Raw genomic sequence first — 27,999 nt, 5'->3', positions numbered from 1 at the left:
GTTGGCATTATTATTTTCCCTCACGTGACAATGTCTTTTTACAAAACGACCAGAACACCTCTCCTTATTTTTAGTAAGTCCAACTTCTTCATTTTCAGCCTTTTTTTCCTATGATATAAAAAACAACACTGACAAAAAAAATCTAGGTAAAACTTTCATCAAAATTACCTTGAAAACACAAACTGGACTCCCTTGTCTCAGTTTTCCATGTGACTGGCTCTTTTTAATCACTACAGAAGTAGCATCAAGTCAGACCTGCTATGGTTAAAAGAATGTTGAGACAGCTGAATACTGACTCACAGTCTCAAAAGGACAATTTTCCTAATTTTTTTATAGGAGAGAGAAAGAATTGGCTGTAAAGGTTTGTCACACTTACAAGTCCACTTATGGCTACAATCCAGATGTAGGAACCAGAGGTGAAAAGCTATAAAAGGAAAAAAAAAAAGGCAATTGAAAATAAAATTCAACTGCCAGTCACAGCATACTTATTTTTACATAACTACAATTATGACCATTTATATAAAGTATTAATTATATATGCCATAATACAGATAAGCAAATGGAAAATTAAACATCAATTCTGTTACTTAAAAAAAATTATATATTATTTTTTTTAAATTCAGACCTCAGACTTTGTATAGCCTAACACAAGTTGAACCCAGCCCATACCCACACAAAGAAAAGTAAGTGAAACTCAAGTGTGATGTTATTTTCAAACTTTAATTGACTTAAAGTAAAATACTACATGTAAAGAAATTATCAGAATTAACAACATACAAAACAGGTAATCACTATCCCACACTTGGCAATGACATGATATTTATGTAAGTAACCTTCTCATTTTAATTTCTTAAATTGTTACCCTAAATTTAGATGAGAAGAACCCCGCCAGCCTCCTTAGCCTAGCATGTCCAATAGTAACTTTCTCAAGTGTTGATATTCTCATTCTAGCTCACCCAAGGAAGAGCAAACTAAATAACATAACAAAGTTAATTAATGGCAAAAGAAATTAGAATTCGATTTCATGAAATCTTTCCTTTTGTTTTCCAAATCGTTTATACCTTAGAGTTGTGCTTGGGGTTAAAAAATAATAATAATTATTATAATGCCTCTGAAAGTGTTCCTGCACCAAATACATGATGTGTGGGTTGTTGTTGGTTAATGTTTAGAATTTTAGATTGGGGGTTTACTGCTTATTGTGGAGCAAAAGGCAGGATACTCAGGCAGGACAGCCCAAGTTCACTGCTGACATTGTGCTAGATGAAAACTTCAAAGTTCTGCACACTTACCAAGGACAAACAGAAAGAAGATAGACACAAAAGGTAAGAGTTGACACACTCAGATAAAAAAGAGGCTGGCAAGCTTTGCTCTAGTGACAGGCTTACTTAGAAATGTGCACTGGCTGCAACTTTCAATCTGATCCTTTGATCTGGCACGGATCCTGTTCAGTGCAAATGACTCTGAATGATAAGGATGAGAACCATGTAGACAAATATTCTGCTGTAGTTTTCTTCTAAAAATAGAAGGAACAACAGACTAGCTAACACTTTCTATGTGTCAGGCATCGCTCTCAAGGCACTGCAGTAAAACCAAATGGTTAAACAATTTGCTGCAGGTCAACAGCTAGCAGGTGGTGGGCTGGAGTATATCCAGGAGGACTGGCTCCACAGCCGTGCTCTCCACTCTTCCACGTCTCATATGCAAGTAAAAAGAGCATATTATTTTATCAGTAAAAAAATAATTTCCTCTGGGCTCTGAAGTCTTCACTGCTTGTGTGGTCCCCAGTGTGTCTGCTTATGTCTTGACAGTGTCTGTGTGTTTTCTCATGGCTGGGCTCCTTGAGGACAGGGGCTACACTACATCTCACCCAGTGGGTGACACTGATTTAAGTATCGGACAGCTTGAGAGCCCATAACATCATAGCCCATTGCACAGTGCATAGCCCATAACATCATAGCCCATAACATCATGCGCTGTGCAATGGGCTATGATGTTATGGGCTCTTGAGCCACTGGATACTTAAATGAGCCTTAACAAGAGTTTCGGTCTTCCAATTATGATTCAAGTCTTCATTCATTCATTCAACAATGTCCCTGGTTGTAGTGGGAAGCGAAAAAGGCACAGAAACACATGTAACGGCTTGGAGGGGAGGGAGGGAGGTAGGCAGAGAACAGACACTTTACCAATAAGGAGTTCAGTCACACTCCTTCAAGGTGGGCACAGGTAGGAGTTGACACCAGACAGGCAAGAAGAACCCTGAATGCCATTCATGCTAAGGACCTAGATATTATCAAGGAACCAATGAGGCATCTTTGCCTCTACTTTCTGATTTCAACTTCTCCCTCACAAAGTTACTGGAAATAATACAAAAATATTGGACATTTATATTATTTGGAAAAACTATCTGTGGTAGCTGCATCTACCTTTCTGCTTTTGGCAGAGCTAAGGGGGATCCCTCATGGTGAGCTGTGTAACACTGCGGAAACTGCATTAGAGATTAGGTTGGTGAAAAAGTAATTGCAGTTTTTGCCTTACTTTAGTGGCAAAAACAGCAATTACTTTTGCACCAACCTACTACAATGGCCCTGTGACAAAGGCCATGCTGTGCTTCTTCATCCAACTAGGATCCCCTTTCCCTAAGAGATTAAACACACTACTTACTTTGCTTTATGCCAAACAAAAAAAAACCAAGAAATCTCAAAAAATAAACAGTGGTAGCTATAGAGACATAAATTGTTAATTAATAATAGTAACCAGTTGACTTAGGTCTTATTATCTGTTCAGACTACACTAAACACACTACCTTGAAATACTCTATAAGGTAGATATTATCATCCCCACTTGATAGATGGGGAAATGGGGGTTCAGGAAAGGTAAGTGACAAAACAAATCATTACCAGACCAAGTCACATAAACCGAAGTCCACTTGGCTCCAAAAACTTTCCACAATGTCACACTGAATTACTACCGCACAATTAATAAAACAGTGTTTTCATTCTCAAAGATTTGGCATAGCTTTAGAGTTGGAAGAACTATACAGCCAACGTGAGGCTCAGAGGGGTCCCATGACTTTACCCAAGTCTCATGGCTGGCGAGAGCCATGCTAGGACTAGAACTTGGGTCTCCTGAGTGAGGTCTGGAGTACTCTTCGCATTCCACATGGCCTCTGTTTTAACAGCTTTAAAAATATTAAATCTGCTATAGCAAATCCTACTTATAAGAATCAAGTGCAGAAATGGGCTATTTGGTTACACGGATATCAGGTAGGATAAGGGGGCGTGTAACGGTACGGGGGTTGAGAGACAGAGAATAAACAGATTTCATGAGAAACGGTTGTAAAAGTGGTAAGAAAACACCCGCCCCAGATGAGCCATTGATAACACATGACAGCAGACTGGAGAAGTGAGAGGAAATGCTAAAGGTTAAAAGGGGAGGGAGGAAGGCATTCTGAAGCGACACTAGTATCCGGTTAGATGTGCGTGGGATAAGGAATGTTATGAGTATTAATCAGTGGATCAAAAGGCCAAGCGACACACGGTGACACAGGAAGCTGTAGAATAAAACGACATCAAAAGCCATGAGAGTAAAAGAAAAGTGACAAGTAGTACGACAGAAAACTGAAAAATCATTCTCCTACCACAGGCCTGGAGCCCAGTAGGGAGCAATTAACATTTGCTAGATTGGCAAAGATAAGCTTTTCAAATTTAAGCTAGACAATAGTACTCTAATGGTCTTAATAGCAAACCATGTAGCAAATGGTGACACTACCATCATGGCTACACAAACATGGAAATAATGAAGCTGACAATGCTTCTTGAAAACTCCAAAGCCTGGGTTGGTAGAGCACACTGAGTTTCTTCTTCAGAGCTTTATTTGTGACACCATATTCGATAAATTAATTTTGACACTGATTTTCTACTTTCTACTTTTTTAGTTCTTACTTGTTTCCACCTCATACTACGATTGTTAGAAAGTATTCACATGCAATTGTACAATGAAATGAAAATATTTTCCACAGATACAAATTTTGGTGAAAGCTCTTATCAGATTTCTAAAGGCTATGAAAGTATTCTAGTACCTTCTATACCTCAATGTTCTTGTTCTGTAACACTTCCTTTAAACATTTGATATAGATCATGAAGCCAAGATTATGGGGGAAGAAAAACCATTGTTTTCAAGGAGATCAAATGAGAAAAAGACGAAAAAAAAAAAAAAAAACAGATCTGGTTAAAGTGAAGTGAACATAAAAACGCATACTGTACCTGTAGTCCCAATATATAAATCAACGTCTTGTTTGTGATGGACAACGGACCCAGAATTTGTGCCACTTGGACTCTTGGTATGGAGCAGTAAAATGGTACAAACAGAGCAAACACAGGTGCCAGGCTATGCAAACAAATAAAAAAAAAAACACACACTATAATAGTGAATTTTAAACACCAATGGCAGATGTATTTTTGATATAACACTGCTTATAATTTTATTTCAGTCTGAAAGCATGGTCTTAAGATATACAAGTTGATTTTCAAATACACATCATGTCCAAAATAGTCTGTACTTATGGAACACTTTATGAAAACTCTAATCATTCTATCCTTATTGACTCTCTCAAAACCACTGCAAAGGAGTGGTTCAGCACCTACTAATTAATTGTGAGAAAAGTGGAGGCTATATTTTCTTCCTAGGTATGACTAAAACCAAATGAGAGAAATGAGACAAACCAAAAGCAGCAAACATTAGAATTCTTCACGGTCAAATCCAAAAGCCCCCCTCTCAGGCCCTGTCCAGTGATCTGTTGCCATGGCACTGGCACGGTTCACCTCTGGCCCTCCTTTCCTCACACTCCTTCCTCCCTCCCTTTGTCTGAAACCCTGTTTCTCAGTCGTTGTCCAATGATTTCTTACACAACTGGCTTCTCCATGGTTCCCTTACAGCCTTTTCTTCTTGTTCTATCATCTCCTCAGACAATCTCAATCCTTTCTATGGCTTGGGCCAAGAAAATGAAGGGAGACCTAAAACTATCTGCCCACCCCTCATCCTGGTTCTGAACATCAATTTGACATCTTCACCTTGACATATTCAAAAGTCTTAGGTGTCTTTCTACTTACAGTCTTGCTTCTCTCTAATCCATCTCTTACCATTGTTTTTCTCTTCCTAAAACACAACTCTGATCACATCACTCCCTTGCTTAAAAACCCTTCCTTCCATGGGCTCCAGTATCCAAAGATAAAATGCTTCATAAGGATGAGATGGCAAAGCTCCCCAGTTCGCTCTTATCACTGCAGATTGCCACCACTGTCCTCCTCTCTGCCTCCGCTCATCTGGCTCATCACACACAAGGCCCTCTCACACATGCACACAGCTGCTCTCTGAACATACTGGCTGCTTAGACTCTCCACTGACGTAGGTTCTGCTTTCCACTTTCCTGCCTAGGAAATTCAGCTTGTGCAACACTGCTCAGCAATTCCCATAAGACTTCTCTGACTCTTCCTGGTAGCTGGTGGCTCTCCTTATGGCCCCCAAGCTGTCAGTTTCACCGTTTCAATGAATCAGTGAATCAAATGTATGCTGATGATGTCAAGGTAGAATGCCCAGCTCAGGAGCTACAACTATATCCAAGAGAAAGAAGCAGTCCCTGATCTCAAGGAACTCATTACAGAGCTGAAATCTTACATCCTACAAGTGCTGGGCAGGTAATATGAATGAGTAGAGTGCTTTGGGCACATACTTGCACCCATTTTTCATTAAACACTTGGCTTAATTACTTAGTCTATGTTTTATTTTCCCAGTTTTGGGGAAATGGCACCAGAAAAAAAGAATTATTTCATTATCACAAGAAAAATGCAAAAAATATGTTTCACTTCTACAAAGAACTGTCCTCAGTGCCATTTTTGTGGAAACATAGGAAGGACCCTCCTGGCCTCTTGTGCAATTTCTCATCATTGACAGACACTATCTTATTTTTTAAAATACACTGTCCTCTCAATTCTATTATTAAAAACAAAACCATTGCTGGGTATATATCCAAAGGATTACAAATCGTTCTACTATAAGGACACGTGCACACGAATGTTCATTGCAGCACTGTTTACAATAGCAAAGACCTGGAACCAACCCAAATGCCCATCGACGATAGACTGGATAGGGAAAATGTGGCACATATACACCATGGAATATTATGCAGCCATCAAAAACGATGAGTTAGGGTCCTTTGTAGGGACATGGATGAACCTGGAAACCATCATTCTCAGCAAACTGACAGGAGAGCAGAAGATCAAACACCGCATGTTCTCACTCATAGGCAGGTGTTGAACAATGAGAACACATGGACACAGGGAGGGGAGCACTACACACTGGGGTCAGTTGGGGGGAAATAGGGGAGGAAGGGTGGGGGGTGGGAAGCTGGGGAGAGATAGCAAGGGGAGAAATGCCAGATGTAGGTGATGGGGAGGAAGGCAGCAAATCACACTGCCATGTGTGTTCCTATACAACAATTTTGCATGTTCTTCACATGTACCCCAAAACCTAAAATGCAATAAAATAAATAAAGGGGAAAAAAATAAATAAAATAAAATAAAAACAAAACCAAATCAAAATATAACACACACAAAACAAACGTGATAAATGGCAGCCCCATCAACAGCTATCAACACAAAAGCAGCAAATGCTAGAACTGCAGCCAGTAAGGCCTAAGTGTACCTTACTTAGTACGCAGGTACTGTGTCAGGACTGGGGACAAAGAGATGCCAGATACACCTGGCTGGCTGTCCACTGAGAAGGATGGCAGGGACTGGGTAGCAGAAGGAGGTGGATGGCACAGTGGGCTCCTACCCCCACTTGCCCAGCCTAGAATTCCTCGATTATCAGGCCTTCCTCCCAGGCTGAGGACCTCAGTGTAGGGAAGAAGAGGCAGTGCTGGTTCTCCTAGCACCTGGCACAGTGCTTGGCACAGTTCAGGAGCTCACTACATTTGGGGCAACAAAATAATCCTTATTCTAGAACAACTGTATGACTCACATTTGAATTAACAATATAGCATTCTCAAAAACCTCCCATTAGATTATTAATTCTGAGAGAAAGCATCATATTTTATCTAGCTTTGCCTAACAGGCATTCTTATACATGATCCATATTCAGTATTGGTTGGATTTTTTTTAAAATTAACAAAGCAGTTTTTAAACACTATACAAAAGAATTGCTTTTATCCAATTCTAAAACCAAACACAATTGATTAAAATAGTTAGGCCTTCTTTTCATGGAAAAGTATGAGTTAGTCGCTCCTGGGCATAAATCCTCCAACACCTCCCCACCTACAGTCATGACAAAGACGTGCTAGGCCCTGTGTCTCATCCCCATCCTGATACTGTGCTCCACAAGACAGCACCTTCTCAGAGAAGCCCTCCCTGACTGCCCAATTTAACCTGCACCTCCCGCCCCCACAGCCTTCCCCCTCTGCATTCTCTACTCTCTTCTAGACTCTTCCCCCACAGCACTTATAACCTTCTCAGCACTGCCTGACTTGTCTATTGTCTACCTCAAAAACAGAATGGAAGCTTCACACAGACAGGGATTTTGGTCTGTTTTGTTTGCTGTTTTATCCCCACTGTCTAGAACTGTGCCTGGCATAAAGTAGGTTTCAGTATTTGCAGAAGAAATGAATTTTCCTTTAAAACAGCAAAACCATACAGCAGAACTTAACTCGCCTTTTGTTTTAAAAAGTCCCCTTCCTTTTTATCATTTTTAATGGGATTAAAACATATGGTTTCATATGCAGCTCAAAATATGGCCTGCTGGTCTCTTGGTGATTATAAAACCCTATTTGGGTAGCCAATTGCACTGAAGGTCTCTTACCACAGAACATATCCTTTGAGGTGCTTAATTCACAGAAGTTCTTCTGTTTACATTTAATAATCAAGTGCAAATAGTGATGTTATAACTAAAAAACCTAAAGCAGAGTTCTTGTTTGAGGTTACATTTCAATGTAAACTAAAAAAACACTGGCAGAAATTTTAATGACCACAGTTTATATTTCACATACCAACAGACATTTAAAAATTCCTTAAAAATTATTAATCACTATGTATTCTTAAATGATGACTAAATACTAGGCCACATTTACACATTTCAGACCAAAATTATATGGGCTGTTCTGGAGAAATTTTCCATTGCTATTTCTATACACACAGACTTCACAAAATACCATAATGTTATTAGTCACTGACCAGTCTTTTTCTTTTCCTTATTTTATGAAAACATCTGTTCTCTATACTTTTTCATACTGTGAAGAGCTACCTTCTGGAAGCCCTTTCTGACTTAAACAGATGAGGCTGGTAGTACAGAAAAAGAAAGGAAGTTAAAAAAAGAAGGCAAATTATAAACATTTCAGCCATCCTTTCTTTTTTTCTGTTTTTGTTTGTTTGTTTGTTTTTTGTTTTTTGTGTTTTTTTTTGAGACAGGGTTATCTGTCTGTCACCCAGGCTGGAGTAGAGTGAAGTGGTGTAATCATGGCTCACTGTGGCCTCAAATTCCTAGGCTCAAGCAATCTTCCCACCTCAGCCTCTAGAGTAAACTGGCATTACAGATGTGTACCACCACACCTGGCTAATTTTTAAACTTTTTTTTAGAGACAGGGTCTCACTGTGTTGCCCACACTGGTCTCAGACTCCTGGCATCAGGCTATCCTCCTGCCTCAGCCTTCTGAGTTGCTGGGATTACAGGTGTGAGCCATTGCTCATTCATCCTTTGATATCACTAATATTTACTAAGCATCTACTGCTATATATTCATGATTGCACTCAATAGAAAAAATAAAACAACAAAGACACCTTGTTCAGGTTGCAAATGTCCACTTCACTTCTATAGAAAAGGTCGCTTGACACGGTGGCTCACACCTGTAATCCTAGCAACTTTGGGAAGCCAAGGCAGGCAGATGGCTTGAGCTCAGGGGTTCAAGACCAGCCTAGGCAACATAATGAAACCTTTTTTCCACAAAAGTACAAAAATTAGGTGGGCGTGGTGGTGTGTGCCTATAGTCCCAGCTACTCAGGAGGCTGAGGTGGGAGGATCACTTAAGCCCAGGAGGCTGCAGTGAGCCAAGATCGTGCCACTGCGCTCTTGCCTGGGCAACAGAGTGAGGCCCCTGTCTCAAACAAAAAACAAACAAACAACAACAACAACAACAAAATGTTCCTCTGTACTTTCAGGACTTGAAAGGTTGGAAGAACCTAACGACATATGTAGGAGGCGAAAGCTACTTGACTATTTTTACAGAAACCTGAAGCAGAAAGGCCTCTGAGGTCACAGAGTTACATATTCCTACCAAATGATTCAATTCTGTCTACATCATCCCTCAAAATCACCATCAAGTTTACACAAGCATCTAGATAAGAAACAGCATACTCCATTTTTAAAAATAATCCCAACTTTTAGGAATGACTGTCATTTAGTTTTGATCTGAAAACTATCTCCAGTAACTTCTTACTGGCCCTCCTGCTCGTCTCTGGAGTTAGGAAGACTGACATAAGCAATTTAAACACTTCTCTATGACAGTTTACACACACATGAGGATAATGACCCTATGACTGCAAAGCCTACACATCCCCAGCTTATTTAATCAGTTCTCCTAAAAGCTGCTATCCAGGCTCCTCACTGCCACAGGTGCAATCTACCTCATCTATGCCTTTTGTAAAATGCAGCACCCAGAACTGGCTGGGAATGGCCAGATCAGTCCTGGCTAAATGTAAACATCACCTATCCTGATCTGAGCGCTACATATTTGGTAATTTAGCCTACAAATAAACTGCATTTTGACAGACACGTTATGCTGATTAAACTGAGTCAACTAAAACTATAGGGTGAAAGGCAAACGTCTCTTTCATCCTGCACTGAAGAGGCTGGATTTTAACTATAATGGGCCTCCCTTCAACTGTTCCCCTGTTATTCATATGCTCACACAGTCACTGACTCAGGCAGCCTCTTGACTGAAAATGGCGACTAATCCTGTCCACTCCACATCCTGGACTGCCATTCTTCCCCAGACCACAGAAACCTGTTTCTTTCCCGTAAGCTGTGGATTAAGGCGGAATGCATAAACTACTTCCTGATAGCAAGTTTCCAGGTAAAAAGCACTGTCACCCTTGGCACTGTTTTCCTTAAAACATTTAAAAATCCATACTTTTACCTAGAATGTCAATATAAAATCATCAGTAACTATGGTCCATTTTTAGGGTTAAGGTTTATTGTTTCAGTCTCTTTCAAACAATTTTTGATACTTAAACCTTTACAGAAAAATTTATAAAGTTCCACATATATCAACAATTCATAAATTCCAAGGGGCTTTTGGATAGTCATTTTTTTTTATCACTATAAAAATTTCACTTCCCATTTAAAAAAAGTGCACACACTTACACGAGGCTAACTGCTCATTACATGCTCAGTCACAGGGTGACAGAAAAAAAAGTCACCACCATAAAAGGATGTCTGCCTAGCCACTCTTAAAACAACATGCCACGGTTAACTTACTTCAGTTTGGACAAGTACTGACAGCGACTGTACAGAGACCAAAACGAGTCACTGATACGTAAGTACTAGATCTTTTGCTCTTTCAACAAATTTTTTAAAGAAAAACTTGAAAAGCCTAATTTTAAGGTAAAAGGTAAAAAGGAAAAGAATCTATTTAAGAACAAGCTATCATCACTTCTAACAAATGTTATACTGATAAGTTTACAGTCTCTGCTGACTGGTAGGTCTAGTTAGTTCTTATAAAGCTGAGTGAAAGTGATAGGTCCCACCAGCAATATCTTTGTTAAAAAATAGAGATTACTTTGTGTACTTCTGTGTAAACTCACAATGACAAAAAACAATATCAAGCAAAAATATGCAAATAATGCCAATATTTTAGGGTAACTTAATATGAAGGAAAAGGAACAAAGTTATTTTAATATAGAGTATTCCTACACTACAGGAATTATTAGATATTTCTCAGGATAGAATCTCAGTGGTAGAATTCCTAGGAAAAAGAGTATGTTTTCTAAAGCTTTAGATATAAAACGGTACTTTTTAGTTTACAAAAACATTTTACCAATTTATTCTCCCACCACCAAAGAGTACCAATCTTTGCTTTTTAAATGCTAAGTCCTACTAATTAGATAAGTGAAAAAAAAAAGTCTGCAAATAAGACTAAACATATCTTTTCTAGAACTTCCATGTGCCTGGGGAAGAAATCACAATGAATTTTGTGCAGTGATTTGGCAATATTTATGTCCAGGTTGGGAATGTTGGTACACACAGAAACTCTTGGCAAAATAGAAGCTGTGAAGAGACTTCCTTTAAAGGGTGGTGAGGGTTGTGCATGTGTGTATTTGTGTGTGTGTATTGGGGGGGTTTAGTATGTTGGTTTTTTTAGTGTCACTCTGAGTACAATGTAGTGTAGTAAGAACAAGGGCTCTGAAATCAGGCTCAAATGTCATTTACAAGCTGGGTAGTCCTCATACAAGTTACCTGATATCTCTGGCTTCAGCTGCTTTACCTATAAAATGGGGAGTATTATAATTGCCAAGTCCTACCAATATTGCCTCTCATTATAAGTGTTAAAAAACTGTCTCTTATCATTCCTCTCCCATTTCTCTGGCCACTAATGTACCAGAGGGTGAATCCAACAGATATGTTATAGATATTTTACATAAAGACCCTGAATCTGGCCGGGCGCAGTGGCTCACGCCTGTAATTCCAGCACTTTGGGCTGAGGCGGGAGAATCACCTGAGGTCAGGAGTTCGAGACCAGCCTGCCAAACATGGTGAAACCCCATCTCTACTAAAAATATAAAAATTAGCCAGGCATGATGGCACTCGCCTATAATCCCAGCTACTCGAGAGGCTGAGGCAGAAGAATCTCTTGAACCTGGGAGATGGAGATTGCAGTTAGCCGAGATTGCACCACTGCACTCCAGCCTGGGCAACACAGTGAGACTCTGTCTAAATAAATAAATAAAGGCCCTTTGTCTATGGATGATCACACATCTAACTGTGCTTACTGGTGGGACTTCACATTTCTTGTATTTTAGCATGTTTTCTCTCTAGGGGTTCACTGTACTTTTTGGACTAAAACTGCAAAGAATACGCTGCTCCACAAAGTATTCACTCACATGTTTATGTATCATGTCAGTGACAATGGTGATGATCTCTTGCATAAATTACCTTTATCTGGCTTCCTAGAGATTATTAGTACCATGACCAGTCACTTAATGGAATAAATATTAACTCACGTTGCTATGACTATATTTATTTACTTATTCTATAGATATTTACTAGATACTGTAGGTTGGTTCTGTAGCATTCTATAGGATAAAATGTTGGATGAGATCAAGTCATCATCCTTAAGAAGCTTACATTTAAAGGAGCTTCCCACCTAATAAAGGCATTTACAGGGATACTTTTTCTCTGCTATGGTTAAGGCCTGTTAGAGTTGGGAGGCAGCCCTGGAACGTGGCCTGTGTGGAGGATGCGTGATATCCTCCGGTCTGGGGAGTTGATCACCTTCCCAAGAAGTCTGGGTATCATATAAATGAGATAACACATGCGAGAATCCTCTGAAAGCTGTGAAAGTAACACAGATTCCTGTGGTGTTTTGGAAGCCCAAAGAGAAGAATACAAATATTTTGTTAAATCTCTGCAAATATCTGAAAAGTAGTTTAAAAATTCAATTAACAGCATAAAAGTCTCTTCTAGGTATTCACCATCTATTTTTCAATTGAAATTTCAGTCTAATTGTTTTATTATTAAATATTTTTAAAATAGTAAAATCTAAATCCATTTATAAAACCTTTACTTACTTTAAAATATGCTACACATAAATTAATAAACTCCTTCATTTGAATCAACATCTCTTCTCCCCTGCCCCCATTCCCTTCCCTTCCTACAGCTCTCCTAGTCTCTCTTGCTCAGATAGCATGAGTTAGCGTACGTTAAAGTTTTGAGATGCCTTCCTATTTTACTTGTTCTCTACCCATAATATCAGATCATGTTGGAAATAGGAGCTAGAGATAAAATGTACTGTACTGAATGCGACTTCTTAAGCCAAACTGCCTGGTTCTGAATCCTGACACTTAACAGCTAGGTCTTTAGTCACTAAAGTGCCCTGGTGCCTCCATTTCACCATCTGTAAATGGACTTGTGAAAGTTCTGAGAGGATTCAATGAGGAAACACATTAATTAGAGGGCCCAGGGCAGTAGCTGGAACACAATCTGTGCTTAGCAATTTTTGTGATTATTATTCATCAAATAGTGTAATAAAGAACCTTTCTTTGAGGACTAAGAAAGCTAGAATGTTGCTATTCTTTAACTAAGGGATATTTATTGAATATCAATTACGTACCACCTAGAGATACAAGAAATTAACACCACAGGGTCCCCACTCAGAGTACTTCACAGGTACATGGGAGGCAGGGAAGAAAATCAATGATACAGACACTATGACAGAGCACAGTGCCTTCACAAATACACCCACACTGCCTTTCAGAAGATGGAGAACAGGAAAGCACGTGGGACACTTGGAACTAGGCCTCGAAGGAAAATAGAAGCTGAGGATACAGAACAGGGGCTGGGGGACATCAGACAGAGGGAAGGGTGTCACTGGGCAGAGTTGTTAGGGAACACGGAACACCCAAAGGTTACAAGTGATTTTGTAGGGCTGGAACCAGGGCATGATCAGAGGGAAGCCGGCCAGCAACCCCATTGAAGAAGGAATGGAGCCTCAGATCATGAAGGAACTTGTGAGTCATGACACAGAGCCTGTGGTTTGCCTGGGGTTGGATGGGCCTCGTTTGAGAGCCTGGTGGGAAGCTGCTGCAGTGGCTGCGGGCAGAACGGCGGGAATGGCACACAAGCAGACAGACACGGATGTGCGGCAGAGCACAGGCTGAGGCACAGGGACTGCTCACTGACCAGAGGCAGCAGGTGAGGGAGAACATGGAGTCCTGGACGCCTTCATGACCCCTGAGCCATGGGCACCCCAGTAAGATCCCTGAGCGAATGACTGAGTTGACCTGGAATTTGGTTTACCCAGTTCCTCTCTAATTTCCATGCAATAATAGAGACAAAAACGAGATCGAAAATCCTTGAACTTGAAAGAGAAAAGGTACACATTATTTCCAGAAACATTCAGGACTCAGAGAAGAAATATTATAAAGACATAGAGCTTCATTATAAAGAGCCGTTTTATATTATGCAGTTAGTTTTCCCACATGTTGGATCCTACAAATCATGCCAGATAGAAACACAGAATATCTTTCTTACGCTAAAATTTCTTACACTAAAAGAATATCTTTCTTATACTTTCTTATACTTTCAATACTAAAATGAGTATTGTGGTGGGATTCTTAGTTTCTTAGTTCTCTAAAAATATGTCATCTTCATCTTCAATAACTTCCATACTTTTCAATATTAAAGCTGCCAAAAGCCACACAGGGAATAAGTGACCAGTGAAAGGTGAACGAAAAATAACTGGAATATGTGAAACCCCAAATGTGCAAGTGGGTGTTCAATGAAAGAATTCCCATGCTCATGCACCATTCCATCATTTCCAAGGAATGCGTCTAGGAAGCTGAAGTGGGTCTTCACTGCCTGCCCGCTGGGTTCAGGACACATATAAAGCACAAAGAGGAAATGGCAGACTGCTAAATACTTTTTCTGTCTTGAAGAAGTTTCTCTGTCTTTTTCTGTCTTGAAGAAGTTCTCTGTACTTGGTCCTGTGAATGGCCTGTTGCAGACCTATTGGGAGCTGGTCTGATCTAGGCTATGCAATGGAGTTGGCAGGCCGGTCATAGAGCTCCTCAGTAAGGCTGCCCCGACTAAGCCCCTCAGCTAGCCATGCTCCATTAAGCCAGAAAGCAAGTCCCCCAGGGGGCAGGGGAGGTCCCCAAACAGAGAGACCACAGTCAATTCTATGCTGATTATCATCACTCTGGTATGCGTGATTTTTTAAAAGGATATAGGGAATATCGATCTCAAACAATGAATCTTGGACAACAATCTCCTTCCAAACAATGAATCATGGACACAGACACAGCTATCAATTTAGGAATCAAAGTTGGCTGGGAAAAAGTCACCTTACAGTGTACAAAGAGTTAACCAGGCCACAGAGGCATGTACTGACTACTGTGGTAGTTGGTTAGCAGTGTATTATTAATAGAGTGGACTACCTGGCTACCAGTGAAGCACCGAGGGCTGTGACTGTGCTGGTCACAGCTCCACAGCAGCACAAGCTCCTCTTGCACACCAGGAATGCACGTTTCCCACTGTCCATTTTACAGGCAAATGGCACCACAATACCTCAGATGACAGCTGTTTAGTCAACTAAAAAGGAGGTGAGGAAAATCACTAGGTGAATGCTAGGACCCAGTATGTGTGACACTGGGCCAAATTTAGATGTCCCTGTTTGAATAAGGAGGCATTTTCTAATAATTGCCAAATACTTATAAAACCAGGTAACCAGAGGAGGAAGTAATGAATTAGTTCTTTCTTCCCTGGAGCAGGTTTATTCTCAAGGGAGCTGAAACAGCCCCAGCGCCTGCCGTCCTGATACGTCTGTGCTTGTCTTTATTTCCTCGGTAGAACCATATCCTTGTAATTTCAATTAACCCTGAGCTTTCACCTTCCCCTTCTTTTCTAATGATTTTATTTCTCCCTGCTCCAGAAATGTTTCCTCAGTCTTAACCTTTCCTCAAAGTGGCCAAAGGACAGTGTATCAGAGAAAGAATCAGTTCAAACAGCACTCATCATTTAACAATATACATACATACACATTTAGTATCTGTGTGGCCCCACCTGGGTGGCTCCCCTGGCTGTTTTCGAAAGTGAGCTTCTGGAAGTTCCTCTTTGGTACATCCACTGTGGGCACTTTGATTCAGGTCACCTCTCTGTATAAGCTGGGCTTAGAGCAGATTTGACCTACAGAGAAGTCACCTCCAATTGATGCTCATCTCAGCACAACTTGACCCATTCTAGTAATTGCTAGTGGCTACATTTAAACAGAATTCCTAAGTTAGCCCCTTTTCATTCAAGGTGTTGATGATTATTAAAATAAATGACTATTAGGGGGCAAAGGTGACATTTCAGCAAAAAGCAAAAGCTATTATTTTAGCACCAACTAAATCCCTGAATATGGTATAGGTTTTGTTCTGTTTCTGTCCAAATTAAAGGCTGAGAAAACACTTTAATTACTTGAGCAAGTAAATTAGGATCACAGAAGGTACATGTCCTCTGTGAAAAATCACAAAGCCCTTCAAGTTGGTATCTAGGGTAAACATTTCCAGAGTGCAAACTACATTAGAGCTTAGACAATTTTCTTAGATGCTAAATAAATGAGTTTTGGGCAGGGGGGGCTTTTTTTTTTTCCTTTTGTGGCTAGAAAGAACCTATCAGTTCATGTCAACATGTCCGGTTATGCAAATATGAGATGATAATATCTCAAGAAGTGTTAGCAACTCTATTAGCAATGAAATAAATTCTAGAGAAAAACACACACAGGCTCACTTCCCGAAGCCTAAGTAAAAATACTTTGGAAGATATTTTGCTAAGGAAGAAACTTACTGTTTTACACACGTTAGGATAACAGTGAAGTTAAAAAGACCAAATACTGCATGACAGAGGCAAAACGGATTGTCTCCTTTGTTTAGCAATAAAAAATAAGAGAATGGCATAGACAGCTTCAGGTGGCTTCCAGCAGGAGCCAGAGGAGCCCTGAAGGCTGCCAGAGCCCAGTTCCACAAATGAAACCTGAATAAGGATCCAGGCTTCCTATGGCCCGTCATGACCTGTGCCCTCAAGGGAAAGGCTCCATCCCCTCCAGGGAAAGGCTCCGTCCCAACTCCTGTCCCTCAGTGTATGCAGCACAAAGGACAGCTGAGGGGCCACGTGCACCTTTCAATAGAAAGCATTATGAGGAAGCTATAATTCTGATATTAGTGTTCTAAAGAAAAAAAGACTTAGAACAAACATTTCTTTGGGCTTTTCTGTAGGCAATATGATAAATGATAATACTTTCTGGTGTACCTCATTGTATATATACATATCTTAAATAACGTGTCAGAAGCTGCTGCCTAATAATAATTACAATGTAAAATACTTAAAATATATTTAAGAATAAATAATTTTTCTACCTGAAAATGATTAAAAGATAATGTTACTATCCAAATATTGACACTGGTACACTGTAATGCAAGAAGTGAGCAGAATATTGCTATGTACATACTGCTATGCATGTGAAAGACTCCTGAGGAACACTTCACTCAGATAACAGCACATGCTCAATGCTGTAAATTCACCTTTGAGTTCTAGACCCTCTAATACAAAAAGGTACCATTTCTGTATTGCCAGGATCTAGCACATGGAGGCACTAAAAGTCATTTTTCTGCTGAATAAAAGAAAGGACTTAATTCAAGTTTTAGAAGGGAATCCTTAAGATGATGAAAGGAAGATAAAAAGTGATATCTCTGAGGAAGATTATAATAAATTGGGACTGGCTGATATAAGAATGCGATAACAACAGTCATGCATATGAAAGGATTTCCCTCTCAATTTGGAAATCATAAAATTGGCTGAAACTACTACATTAATGACAGGATAAATATAAGCAAGAACTAAAGTATTAACTTTATTAGAGTATTAACATATCAGAGCTACCTAATGGAATCATCCTCCAAGAGGTTACCAAACAGCCAAATGTCCAAAGCATGCATTTTCCTTTACCTAAGATCATTTCCAAGCAATCCCACTTACATGTTCACATTCTGCAAATGCCTTTGGCCACCTCCAGCACAATGGTGGTCAGTAAGGACCCTCAACAGGCTACCCCTTGAGACTCAATGATGTATGGCCACGAGTGGCTTCCCACTTGGGAAGGCACCTCTCCTGGAAGTGGGCACCCCCTGCCCTTAGAAGGAGTTGTCTCTTTGCTCTAGAGCAGCTGGGCCATGTTGTGCATATGTTGTGATCACAGGTGAGGATGGCCCCTAGAGCCTAGACCACTTTCAAACAACAAGCTCACAGGTCTTTAAAGGCAGCATGAAACTGCTGCCAGTGCAAAGGACTGAAAAGAGGAGGAAACCTGAAGCCAGGTCATCAGAGAGAAAGATCCGGCATGGCCTTTAACCCCCTCGGACCCCCAGTTTCATCACCTGGGAAGTAGGTAAGGGTAGCAATGCTCAGCTCACAGGGCTGTTACGAGGTTTCTTTATGATGACACAATGCAAAGGTAGGCACCTAGTAAGTTAATGCAGAAATCTGAAAAAGGAACACTGAAGGGCAAACTTTGAACAGCATGTCAGATAACAAGGTTTTTGCAAGAAGAGCTGAACTAAAAGTTTTTCCATTGATTAAATTTTTTTACCTATTTATTCAGTTCAGTCAATAAACTGAACAGAAATGAACATTTTGAATGAAATGTTCAGTGTTAAAAATCTAGAATATATGGGTAAAGCCCCAAAATTACTCATACAAAATTATGCAGACATCCGTGTGTGTGTGTGTTTGTGTGTATTTGCTTCCCCACCCCCCAAAAAAGTGTGTTGTATATACAATCTGCTTTCGTCACTTAACATAATTCCCAGTCAAGAAACAGGCATCTTTGTTGCCATTTTCAGTAGCTGCACTGTATTCCACTGCATGGCTATGCCATAAAATATTTAATCCCCTAATGAAGGATATTTGAACTGTTTGCAAACTATGTTAAACATTTTTGAACTTTGTTCTGAAACTTCTGCAATCTCTGGCTCTACTAGATGCTGCATCTCATTTGGTGATGCAGTCAAACACGCATTTGTATACAAACTGGCAAGCAATGGCACCTTATTCTCTGAGTCTTACCTGAGTGTCACTTTCCTAATTTCTACAGTAATAATTATTCATATGGAGGATTCGCAGACTCTACAGTAGTATTTTTTTTTCTGCCATGTATTTTAAAGTCATTTCCCATGAATCTGCTTAGAAATACTCAAAAATATACATTCAGATTTTTGGAAGAAAACATTTTTCACCGAACTTAGTTCTCGTTGCCTATTCCAAAGCTGAAAGCTTTGCCTGGAATTTTCACCTCTCCTGTGTCTAGTCTTAGCTCCTGAAAAGCTGCTTCTTACACGAAGCCTTTCCCAACTAAATGGAAAAGGCTTTTCCTACTTTTATTTCACAATGCAATCCCTATGATTGTCTAAGAACCACTCCAATTTTTTTTCCTGTGCAAAATATAAAATTGATATTTATCTTTTGTTTTCTATTTCATTAATTTTTGCAATTATCTCAATTATTTTCTTCTACTTGCTTTGGGCAAATCGTTCTTTTCTTGCTTCTTCAACTGTATATTTAACATATCTATTTTAAATCTTTTCTTTTTTAAATAAATGCATTCAAGGGTTTATATCTACCTCAGATTGCCTTATCTGCATCCCACAGTTTTCACAGGTAGTACTTCTGTCATTTAGTTCAAAGCATTTTAAAATTTCCTTTGTGATTTCTTCTTTAACCCATGAGTTCTTTAGAAGAACACAGAATTTACTGCTCTGCTCTTCCTTTTATCAAAGTTTACTCTCATCTAGGAAGCTTTATTATAGGTGTTTTCCATTTTTCAATTTAGGACTTGAAATTTCTGTCTTAACATTATTTATAACAAGAAAAGAATTGGAAAGAATCCAAAAATTTATCAAGGGAGAAGCTAAGCAAATTATGCATTGACACAAAATTTCCATTGTGATTTCTTCTTTAACTCATGAGTTGTTTTCATTTCCAAACTTATCCTTTATCTTTTTATCATTGGTTGATAATTTAGCTGCACTGTAGTCAAGCAATGTGATCAGAAAATAATTATTTTCTGAAAGGTTTGAGTCTTCTGGTGACCTAGCACATGGCCGAATTTGCAGATATGCTCATGTGTCTTCAGTACAAGTTCTGTTAGCTTTAAATCATGTTGAGTAAATCTCCTTAGTCTTTAATCTCTTTTTTTATCTAACACATTATAATAGAAATGTGTTAAGATCTCCCATTATGGTTGTGGATTTGCCAATTTCTCCTTTAAATTCTGTCAAATTTTGCTGTTATATGCAAATTTCATGATTATTTTTATGTTCTTTATAGACTATTCTTTTTAACCTCTGTAGCGACACTCTGTATTCCTATTAATATTGAATTTGCCTTTAATTCTATTTTCTCTGAAGTTAATATTGCCATTCTACCTTTTTATTGGTTGGGGTTTGCCTGGCATGTATTTTCCCTTGCCTTTATTTTCAACCTTTCTCAATCATTTTGAGCTATAATCTCTTCTAAGCAGCATACAGCTGGATTTCTTTAAAATCTAAACTGATAGTCTCTGACCTGTAAAAGGCAAGCTCAACCCATTTAAGTTTGTTATGACACATCCCTACTCTCTTGTGTTTTCCACTTCCTCATTCTTTGCTTTTTTCCCCATTGGATAATAAAATGTTTATTTCCATTTTTGCTCTCTTTTGCTTTAGGTTACATTTCCATTTAAGTTATAATGATTAACCTATCAACACTGTACAGAATGCATACTTCTAACACAGCATGACCACAATCCTCTGATAACCCTCAAGTGTCTATGAACATCACAGTTTTAAGGTTGTTAGAATGAAGTTAGCTGAGATCCAATTCATTTAATACACAGGGAGAGAAGCAGATTTGCAGACAGTTTCTGATCAGGGTAGGGATAGTCTCTTTCCTTAAACATAGAGTAGCAACATCACTAGATACATTGAAAGTGCCTCTTAATTTTAGTGACTTCCAGATGAGATTTATGTACACACAGTTCTTTTAGAGGAATTATTTTCCTTCTAAAAATAATTACACAGGATTTAATGCTCTGCTCTTAAGTTTACTCTCATCTATGGAGCTTTATTGCAGGAGTTTTCCGTTTTTCAATTTAGGACTTGAAATTTCTGTCTTAACATTATTTATAACAAGAAAAGAACTGGAAAGAATCCAAAAGTTTATCAAGGGAGTAGCTAAGCAAATTATGCATCAATATACTGGAAGACTGTAGAATATCTATCAAATGTTTATATAAAATCTACACATATGACAAAGATGTAGATTGCACTGACATGAAGATGTTCAGTGAATAAAGCAGGAAACAAAATACAATGTGTGATGCTTGCTACTGTCAAATGTAGAAGTGTAGATTGCATTCATCCACGGAGTACTTGCAGATTGATAGAATTTTAAAATTGAATAATTTCCCCTTGAAGTAACTGAAGTCTTTTTCTCTCTCATTTTATCTTTCTTCTTCTTTTTTTTTTTTTTTCTGTCATTTTAATCATGTTTGTTGTGGTCTTCTTCTTCTTCTTCTTTTTAAAAAGAAAATCTTAACTTTCAGTTCCTAACATAGACTAAGCTTATTTCTCAGACTTTTAGGTTAACACAAATCAGATCACTGTGGTAAGTTCATATTTCACTACATAAATGTGGTGACTGATTTCATTTCCTGGCAGTGATATGCATTTGGTTAAAAAAAAAAAAAGGTCCAACTGAAATTCAATTTAAAAGCAAAGTTTAACGCCTGTCTGAAATGTGGTGTGCTTTACTTAACCAATGATTCAGAAAAGGGACGGGGAATTTCTGCCTAAAAAGTTAGTGCATTCCCTTCTGTCACAAAAATGCATTTGCCCTATTTATATGGTTCTGTTTCCTTTGCCAGAGCTTTGACAAAGTCAGCAAACTGTGAGAGTAAAAGCATAAATTTTATTCTGTTCTCTGTTATCATATATGTAACCATATTATGTATCACAGATTTTTAAAAATTTCAAGTCATGAAAATTTAAAACTTATATAAAAGATAGTTTGGATTGCTTTGATACATTATTAAAAATTTTTTAAACTAATGAGTAATCAAACTGAATATATACACTTTTACTTAAATGACCCTTCTTGGCTTTTTCTAGACACCTTGACCACCACCAATGGATATACAAATGGCTAACAATTTCACTACGCTCTCTACAACTCCTCAGGGAAATGACTGTGACCTCTATGCACATCACAGCACGGCCAGGATAGTAATGCCTCTGCATTACAGTCTTGTCTTCATCATTGGGCTTGTGGGAAACTTACTAGCCTTGGTCGTCATTGTTCAAAACAGAAAAAAAATCAACTCCACCACCCTCTATTCAACAAACCTGGTGATTTCTGATATACTTTTTACCACTGCTTTGCCTACACGAATAGCCTATTATGCCATGGGCTTTGACTGGAGAATTGGAGATGCCTTATGTAGGATAACTGCGCTAGTGTTTTACATCAACACATATGCAGGTGTGAACTTTATGACTTGCCTGAGTATTGACCGTTTCATTGCTGTGGTACACCCTCTACGTTACAATAAGATAAAGAGGATTGAACATGCAAAAGGCGTGTGCATATTTGTTTGGATTCTAGTATTTGCTCAGACGCTCCCACTCCTCATCAATCCTATGTCAAAGCAGGAAACTGAAAGGATTACATGCATGGAGTATCCAAACTTTGAAGAAACAAAATCTCTTCCTTGGATTCTGCTTGGGGCATGTTTCATAGGATATGTACTTCCACTTATAATCATTCTCATCTGCTATTCTCAGATCTGCTGCAAACTCTTTAAAACTGCCAAACAAAACCCACTCACTGAGAAATCTGGTGTAAACAAAAAGGCTCTCAACACAATTATTCTTATTATTGTTGTGTTTGTTCTCTGTTTCACACCTTACCATGTTGCAATTATTCAACATATGATTAAGAAGCTTCATTTCTCTAGTTTCCTGGAGTGTAGCCAAAGACATTCGTTCCAGATTTCTCTGCACTTTACAGTATGCCTGATGAACTTCAATTGCTGCATGGACCCTTTTATCTATTTCTTTGCATGTAAAGGGTATAAGAGAAAGGTTATGAGGATGCTGAAACGGCAAGTCAGTGTATCGATTTCTAGTGCTGTGAAGTCGGCTCCTGAAGAAAACTCCCGTGAAATGACAGAAACGCAGATGATGATACATTCCAAGTCTTCAAATGGAAAGTGAAATGGATTAAATTTTGGTTTATGGAGAAGTAAACTGTACAACAAACTTTGCCGGACTTTTGTTATAAACCAAATTAATTGTTTGGCTTTAAATTAGGATTCTTCGTATTTCTTTCATTGGGCACTTTTCCCATCTCCAACTCAGAAGTAAGCTCAAGAGAACAACATAAAGCAAACAACATAAAGCAAAATAAAAATGAAAATAAATACTTCATTTTTATTTGTAAATGAAATAATATACCAAAAGGAGGTTATCTGCATAATTCTCAATGTAAAAAGTTTTTTTAATAAAAAATTAATTATTAATATTTCTTGCCAACAAATGGCAAAAGAAAAAGGACTGAATAGATTATATATTGCCAGATGTTAATACTGTAACATACTTTTTTTGTAACATATTTCTTAAATCAATATTTCTCTCAATGTTAGATTTAATTCCCTCAATAACACCAGTTTTTTGTTTTGTTTTGTTCTGAGTCATAAAACTTTGTTAAATAACTCTTTTGGAATAAACAGCAGGAAGCTGCAAAGTTATGATGAGTCTGTCCCTCAATGCTCACTGTCAACTATCAGTGGGAGTTCCAGGGAAAAGATAACTGGCAATAGATAGATATGAGTTGCAACATTATAAATCACGATGGTGATGACTGAGACAATAAAAGCACTGAGCTTTTCCCGGAGATGCCAGCATAGTCTTTAAGGACCTCTGCTTAGCAATATGAAAAAGACTATATGGAGTTACCTATTGAGAGGAGGGTCTACCTGCTAAATTCATCTTGAGAATAAAAGACAAGCATATGTGATTGGTTTCCTTGGGATTGCTAGGGGATCATTTCTCTTTTCTTCCCCCAAGTTGTTAGTACCCTGCATCTGTATTTCAATGGTTTGAGTTAACGAGTAAGAGGAGGGGGGTACATGAGGAGCAGGGAAAAATATAGTTGCTACTTGCTTAAATATGATAGAGAGTAAAATGCAAACTTACAAAATTAAGCATTCTTAGGACTCTTTACAATATTATATACTTGCTTAAATGAATATCTGTGTATAAATAGCATGACCTTTCCAAGTAGTCAACTGGTCTGCCAATTCAAATTTGTTTTATCCCCAAAACTTCCCCAATACAGTATTCTCTGCTGGGAATGATGCCAAGTTTTACAATGGCAGACAAAGAAAAAAAATGTTAATTCTGAGTCATACTTTAATTTTTTTTTTTTTTTAACAGAAAGGAGGTCTACTCTGTTATACTTGAAATTTTTATTGGACTTTATATCCTGAGAATATTTTCTTTAAAGCTCCTGTCTTACTCATTCTCAACTTTTACTCTGTAAGAAAATTAATCTTCATGGTTGACTCAATACCATTTACTAATATGTTCAGATTTGCATTAATTTCACAAAGAGCCACCTGACTTTAAAGCCACTGTCAAAGATAGGTACTGGTCTTTGTAACATCTTATGCAGACAGGTGAGACCGCATGGATGAAAGTCCAAATCTTAGTGCCTTTCCTTCACTCCACCTCTGAACTTTCCCAAGCGAAGGAAAAGAAAGGGCAAAACAACAAATTTCATGTAAGATAGCACTTAGGTTTAGAGATCTGAGCTGGATCTCTAAAGAGGAACCATTGTGAAGACTACTAAAGGAAAACCAAAAAGAGAGCTTCCTCCATTTCAGAGCCTCTGTGTGGAGCCCTGGTTCTGTGACTACATTGGTGTAGAGACGCTTTCTGGGATGTATGAGCCAACTCACTGTCTTAGGTAGGCAAGAGTTCTCTCTGGGCTAATGGAGTCAATTCTTAAGATCCTGCAAACAAGAGTAAATACCTATGACAACTGACAATAGAATACATTTTTTCATCTGTTCAGTATTCTGCCTCCTCCCTCCACTATACAACAAATCTATATGAATGATTTCATCCAGTGATCAGTAACCATACTTCCAAAAAGGTAAACTCTAATCCTATCTCCAACTAATGTTTTCTTAAAAGTTGGTACTCCAATAGAATTTAGCTAATCACTCCCCTTAAAGGCTGCCCATGCCACTCACCAAGCCATAGTTTGTACATGGCTGTGGGTACCCTCTTACTGTCTTGTTATTAGTTAGCTTTAAATTTATTTCTGGGGCATTCCCCTAACCACGCGGTCAACTTGGAGAACAGGGCAGTGCTGTATAATTGTTATATTCTGTTACAGAACAAAGAAGCTGACTTTATTAAAGCTATTTAGTTTGGATCAGTGTAAATGCATTGACTACTCAGTGAGAGTACAGTACAAATAGAATAGTCTCAGGTGTTTTAGAAATGGCATCATGTATATGTGAAGAGGTCAATAATTCATAAAATGGTCCATACATTATATAACACCTTCCTTTCTACAATCCTGTGAAACAGGTTGAGCATACAGTGGACCTATACTTTACAAAGAAACCTAAGTTCAGAAGAGGCATCCTGATAAATTAAAGGCAGCATCAGGAATGTAACCCCAATTCCATATGATAGCTATAAACAAGACAAATCAATCATGTGGCCACTGAAAAGGTGTTGAAAGCCTCAACTGCTTTATTACAGGCTAGCAGACTGCATAATCCTTAAACAGGACAAATAACCCAACAATAGGTATAGATTATAAACTTGGCTAAGCTGTGGGCTTGGTGAGGGCAAGTGCCTCTTCTGTTATAGACACAGCATTGCCACAGAACCCGGCACACTGAAGGTCCTCAAATATCTATTTAACTGAATAGTGTGTTTTGTACTATTACTAACAAGATGCTAAGGCCCCTACTGACATATCTGTGAAGTTCTTAATTCTCAATGAAAAGAAATATCCTAAATGTTCAATTACATACGCTAGCGCACGTGTGTAACTGTAGACAGTTACACAATATAAAGCATATACCCTTGAAGATCCTGTAATTTAAATTAGACACATTAACGGAGAGCGCTAATTAGCCAACAAGGCAATTTAAAACTAAACATAGAAATAATTTCTTTCTAAATACAGAAATAATGTCTTTCAAGAGACAAGGGCAGTCAGTGGCTCCTACCAATGAGTACAAGGTGAGATGCGATTTTAGAAGGGGAAACACTGACCTTAAATTAGCCCTTAAAATGGTCTATTTTGGTCACTTTTCAGCCCATTGTAATTTCTTATTCTCTGCATAGCTAAAAATATTTGCTCACTGGTTATTTGGGTAAAGAATGAGAAAATGAAAAGCATGTGGATTACAAGTGACCTGGTGACAAGGCCATTTTTCTGAACCCAGGGAGGACTACAGGAGTACTCATCAGAACTGCTGCCAATGGAAAGTTTTCATTAAACTCAGAAAAGTGGATTGCTTAAAAGACAGCCCCCAAATTCTATTCGATTAAGACTTTGCTAATCATTGACTACGTGCCACTTTCAAAGTCCTCTACAGGCATCATCTTACTTAATCCTTACTACCTTAGGAGATGGTAGGACTCCATCCCCATCTTGCTGATGAGGAAACTACAGCAGCAAGGACACATGGTGTGGCAGAGTCAGTTCAACCACAAACTCTATGGCCCCAGAACCTGTGGCTTGACTTGGAGCATTCATGCCACCACTCACTGAAACTTGCTGACTAACTAAGAGGTTCCACCTGTAGCCTGAGCTCTACTCCTACCTTTCCTATGGCCTCTGGCGTCTTAGACATCTTCCCATCACCACATTTGAATTCAGTTCACCTTTTCCCTTAAGCCCTTGAATTTCTCTGCAAACTACTTGCGGTCTCTGTCACCCACACCTGATAATTTTCTCTCAACCATGGGATTCAGGTGGTGAACAAATCCCTACCTGGGTACTCTCCTCTTACACGCACTCTCGTCTATCTTTTCTTCCCTCCCTCCTTCCCTCCCTCCCTCCCTTCTTTCTTTCTTTCTTTCTTTTGTGAGACGGAGTCTAGCTCTGTTGCCCAGACTGGAATGCAGTGGTGCAATCTTCACTCACTGCAACCTCCACCTCCTGGGTTCAAGCAGTTCACCTGCCCCAGCTTTCCAAGTAGCTGGGATCACAGGTGCCCACCACCGCACTCAACTACTGTTTGTATATTTAGTGGAAACAGGGTTTCACCATGTTGGCCAGCCTGATCTTGAACTCCTGGCCTCAAGTGATCCACCTGCCTTGGCCTCCCAAAGTGTTGGGATTACAGGTGTAAACCACCGCACCGGTCTTGCCTATCTTTTCTTTGCCCACTATCATCATCCTAGTCCAGACACTGGTCATCACACCTCTAATTATTACCTCTTTCCCCCAGGCCTCTTGATGAGTCAGAAACTTTAGCCTTCCTTTAGGATGATGTACCAGAAGCCAGCAGATTAAATGATGAATAATAACAATAAATACTTGCTAACAATTACACAGCATAGTGCTTTAAGCACTTTACATATACAAAGTGCTCATTCGAATCTCACAAGAATGCTGTGAGCCTTGTTCTATTTATCAGTCCCACTTTCCAGATGATGAAACTATGCTCCAGAGAGATTGAGTTACTTGCCCAAGGTCACACAATCAGCAAGTGGGGGAGCCAGGCTCTACATTCTGGGGTCTGGCTCCAGGGTCTGTACTCTTTATCATCATATCTTCTCTCTTAAACAAGTAAACATACATGTTCCAGATCCTCAGAAAGCCTCGAAGGAGGCACACACTACTCACCAAATATCCTCCAGTTCCTTGGGGGTGGGGAGGAAGAGCATGTGACTACTTCTGACCAATGGGTTGGGACAAAAGAGGTGTGTGTCACTTCCAGCCTGAGGTGTGAGATGGCAGCATTCTCCTCGGCCACAGCAACAGGCAATGTTCTAGATGGTGGCCTTTGTCAGCCTGAGTCCCCAAATAAGTAAGTGAGAACCCCATGCCCCACCCAACTGCATTAGACAAGAGGTGCAAACAAGAAACACATTACAGGTTAAGCCACTGTGATTTCAGGGTTACTTCACGGCT

General features: G+C 39.0%; 2 protein-coding genes across 3 annotated transcripts in view; one reads left to right on the top strand and one right to left on the bottom strand.

The window, feature by feature from the left end:
• UBAC2 (UBA domain containing 2) overlaps positions 1–27,999 on the bottom strand; it is a 180,891-nt gene that overhangs the window by 65,440 nt on the left and 87,452 nt on the right. Inside the window, exons 5-6 of the mRNA XM_032277577.1 lie at positions 4,263–4,386; positions 377–424 (exon numbers count right to left, since the gene is read on the bottom strand). Coding sequence (XP_032133468.1) covers positions 377–424; positions 4,263–4,386 — 172 coding nt within the window. The remainder of the gene's footprint in view (positions 1–376; positions 425–4,262; positions 4,387–27,999) is intronic.
• Positions 10,429–23,582, top strand: GPR183 (G protein-coupled receptor 183). 2 transcript variants are annotated; one of them, XM_032277578.1, is made up of 2 exons: positions 10,429–10,579; positions 21,942–23,582. In XM_032277578.1, the coding sequence occupies exon 2, from the start codon at positions 21,960–21,962 to the stop codon at positions 23,043–23,045; it is 1,086 nt and encodes a 361-aa protein (XP_032133469.1). In that variant the 5' UTR covers positions 10,429–10,579; positions 21,942–21,959; the 3' UTR covers positions 23,046–23,582. The 2 variants fall into 2 exon arrangements, with proteins under 2 accessions (XP_032133469.1, XP_032133470.1); XM_032277579.1 differs by lacking the exon at positions 10,429–10,579 and adding an exon at positions 13,469–13,769.

This window comes from Sapajus apella, unplaced genomic scaffold (genome assembly GCF_009761245.1).
Source record: "Sapajus apella isolate SASKATOON/1434 unplaced genomic scaffold, GSC_monkey_1.0 scaffold9, whole genome shotgun sequence".
NCBI classification, from domain to species: Eukaryota; Metazoa; Chordata; class Mammalia; order Primates; family Cebidae; genus Sapajus; species Sapajus apella.
The sequence above is the reverse complement of the archived record's forward strand: the minus strand, read 5'-3'. Positions and strand labels throughout refer to the sequence as shown.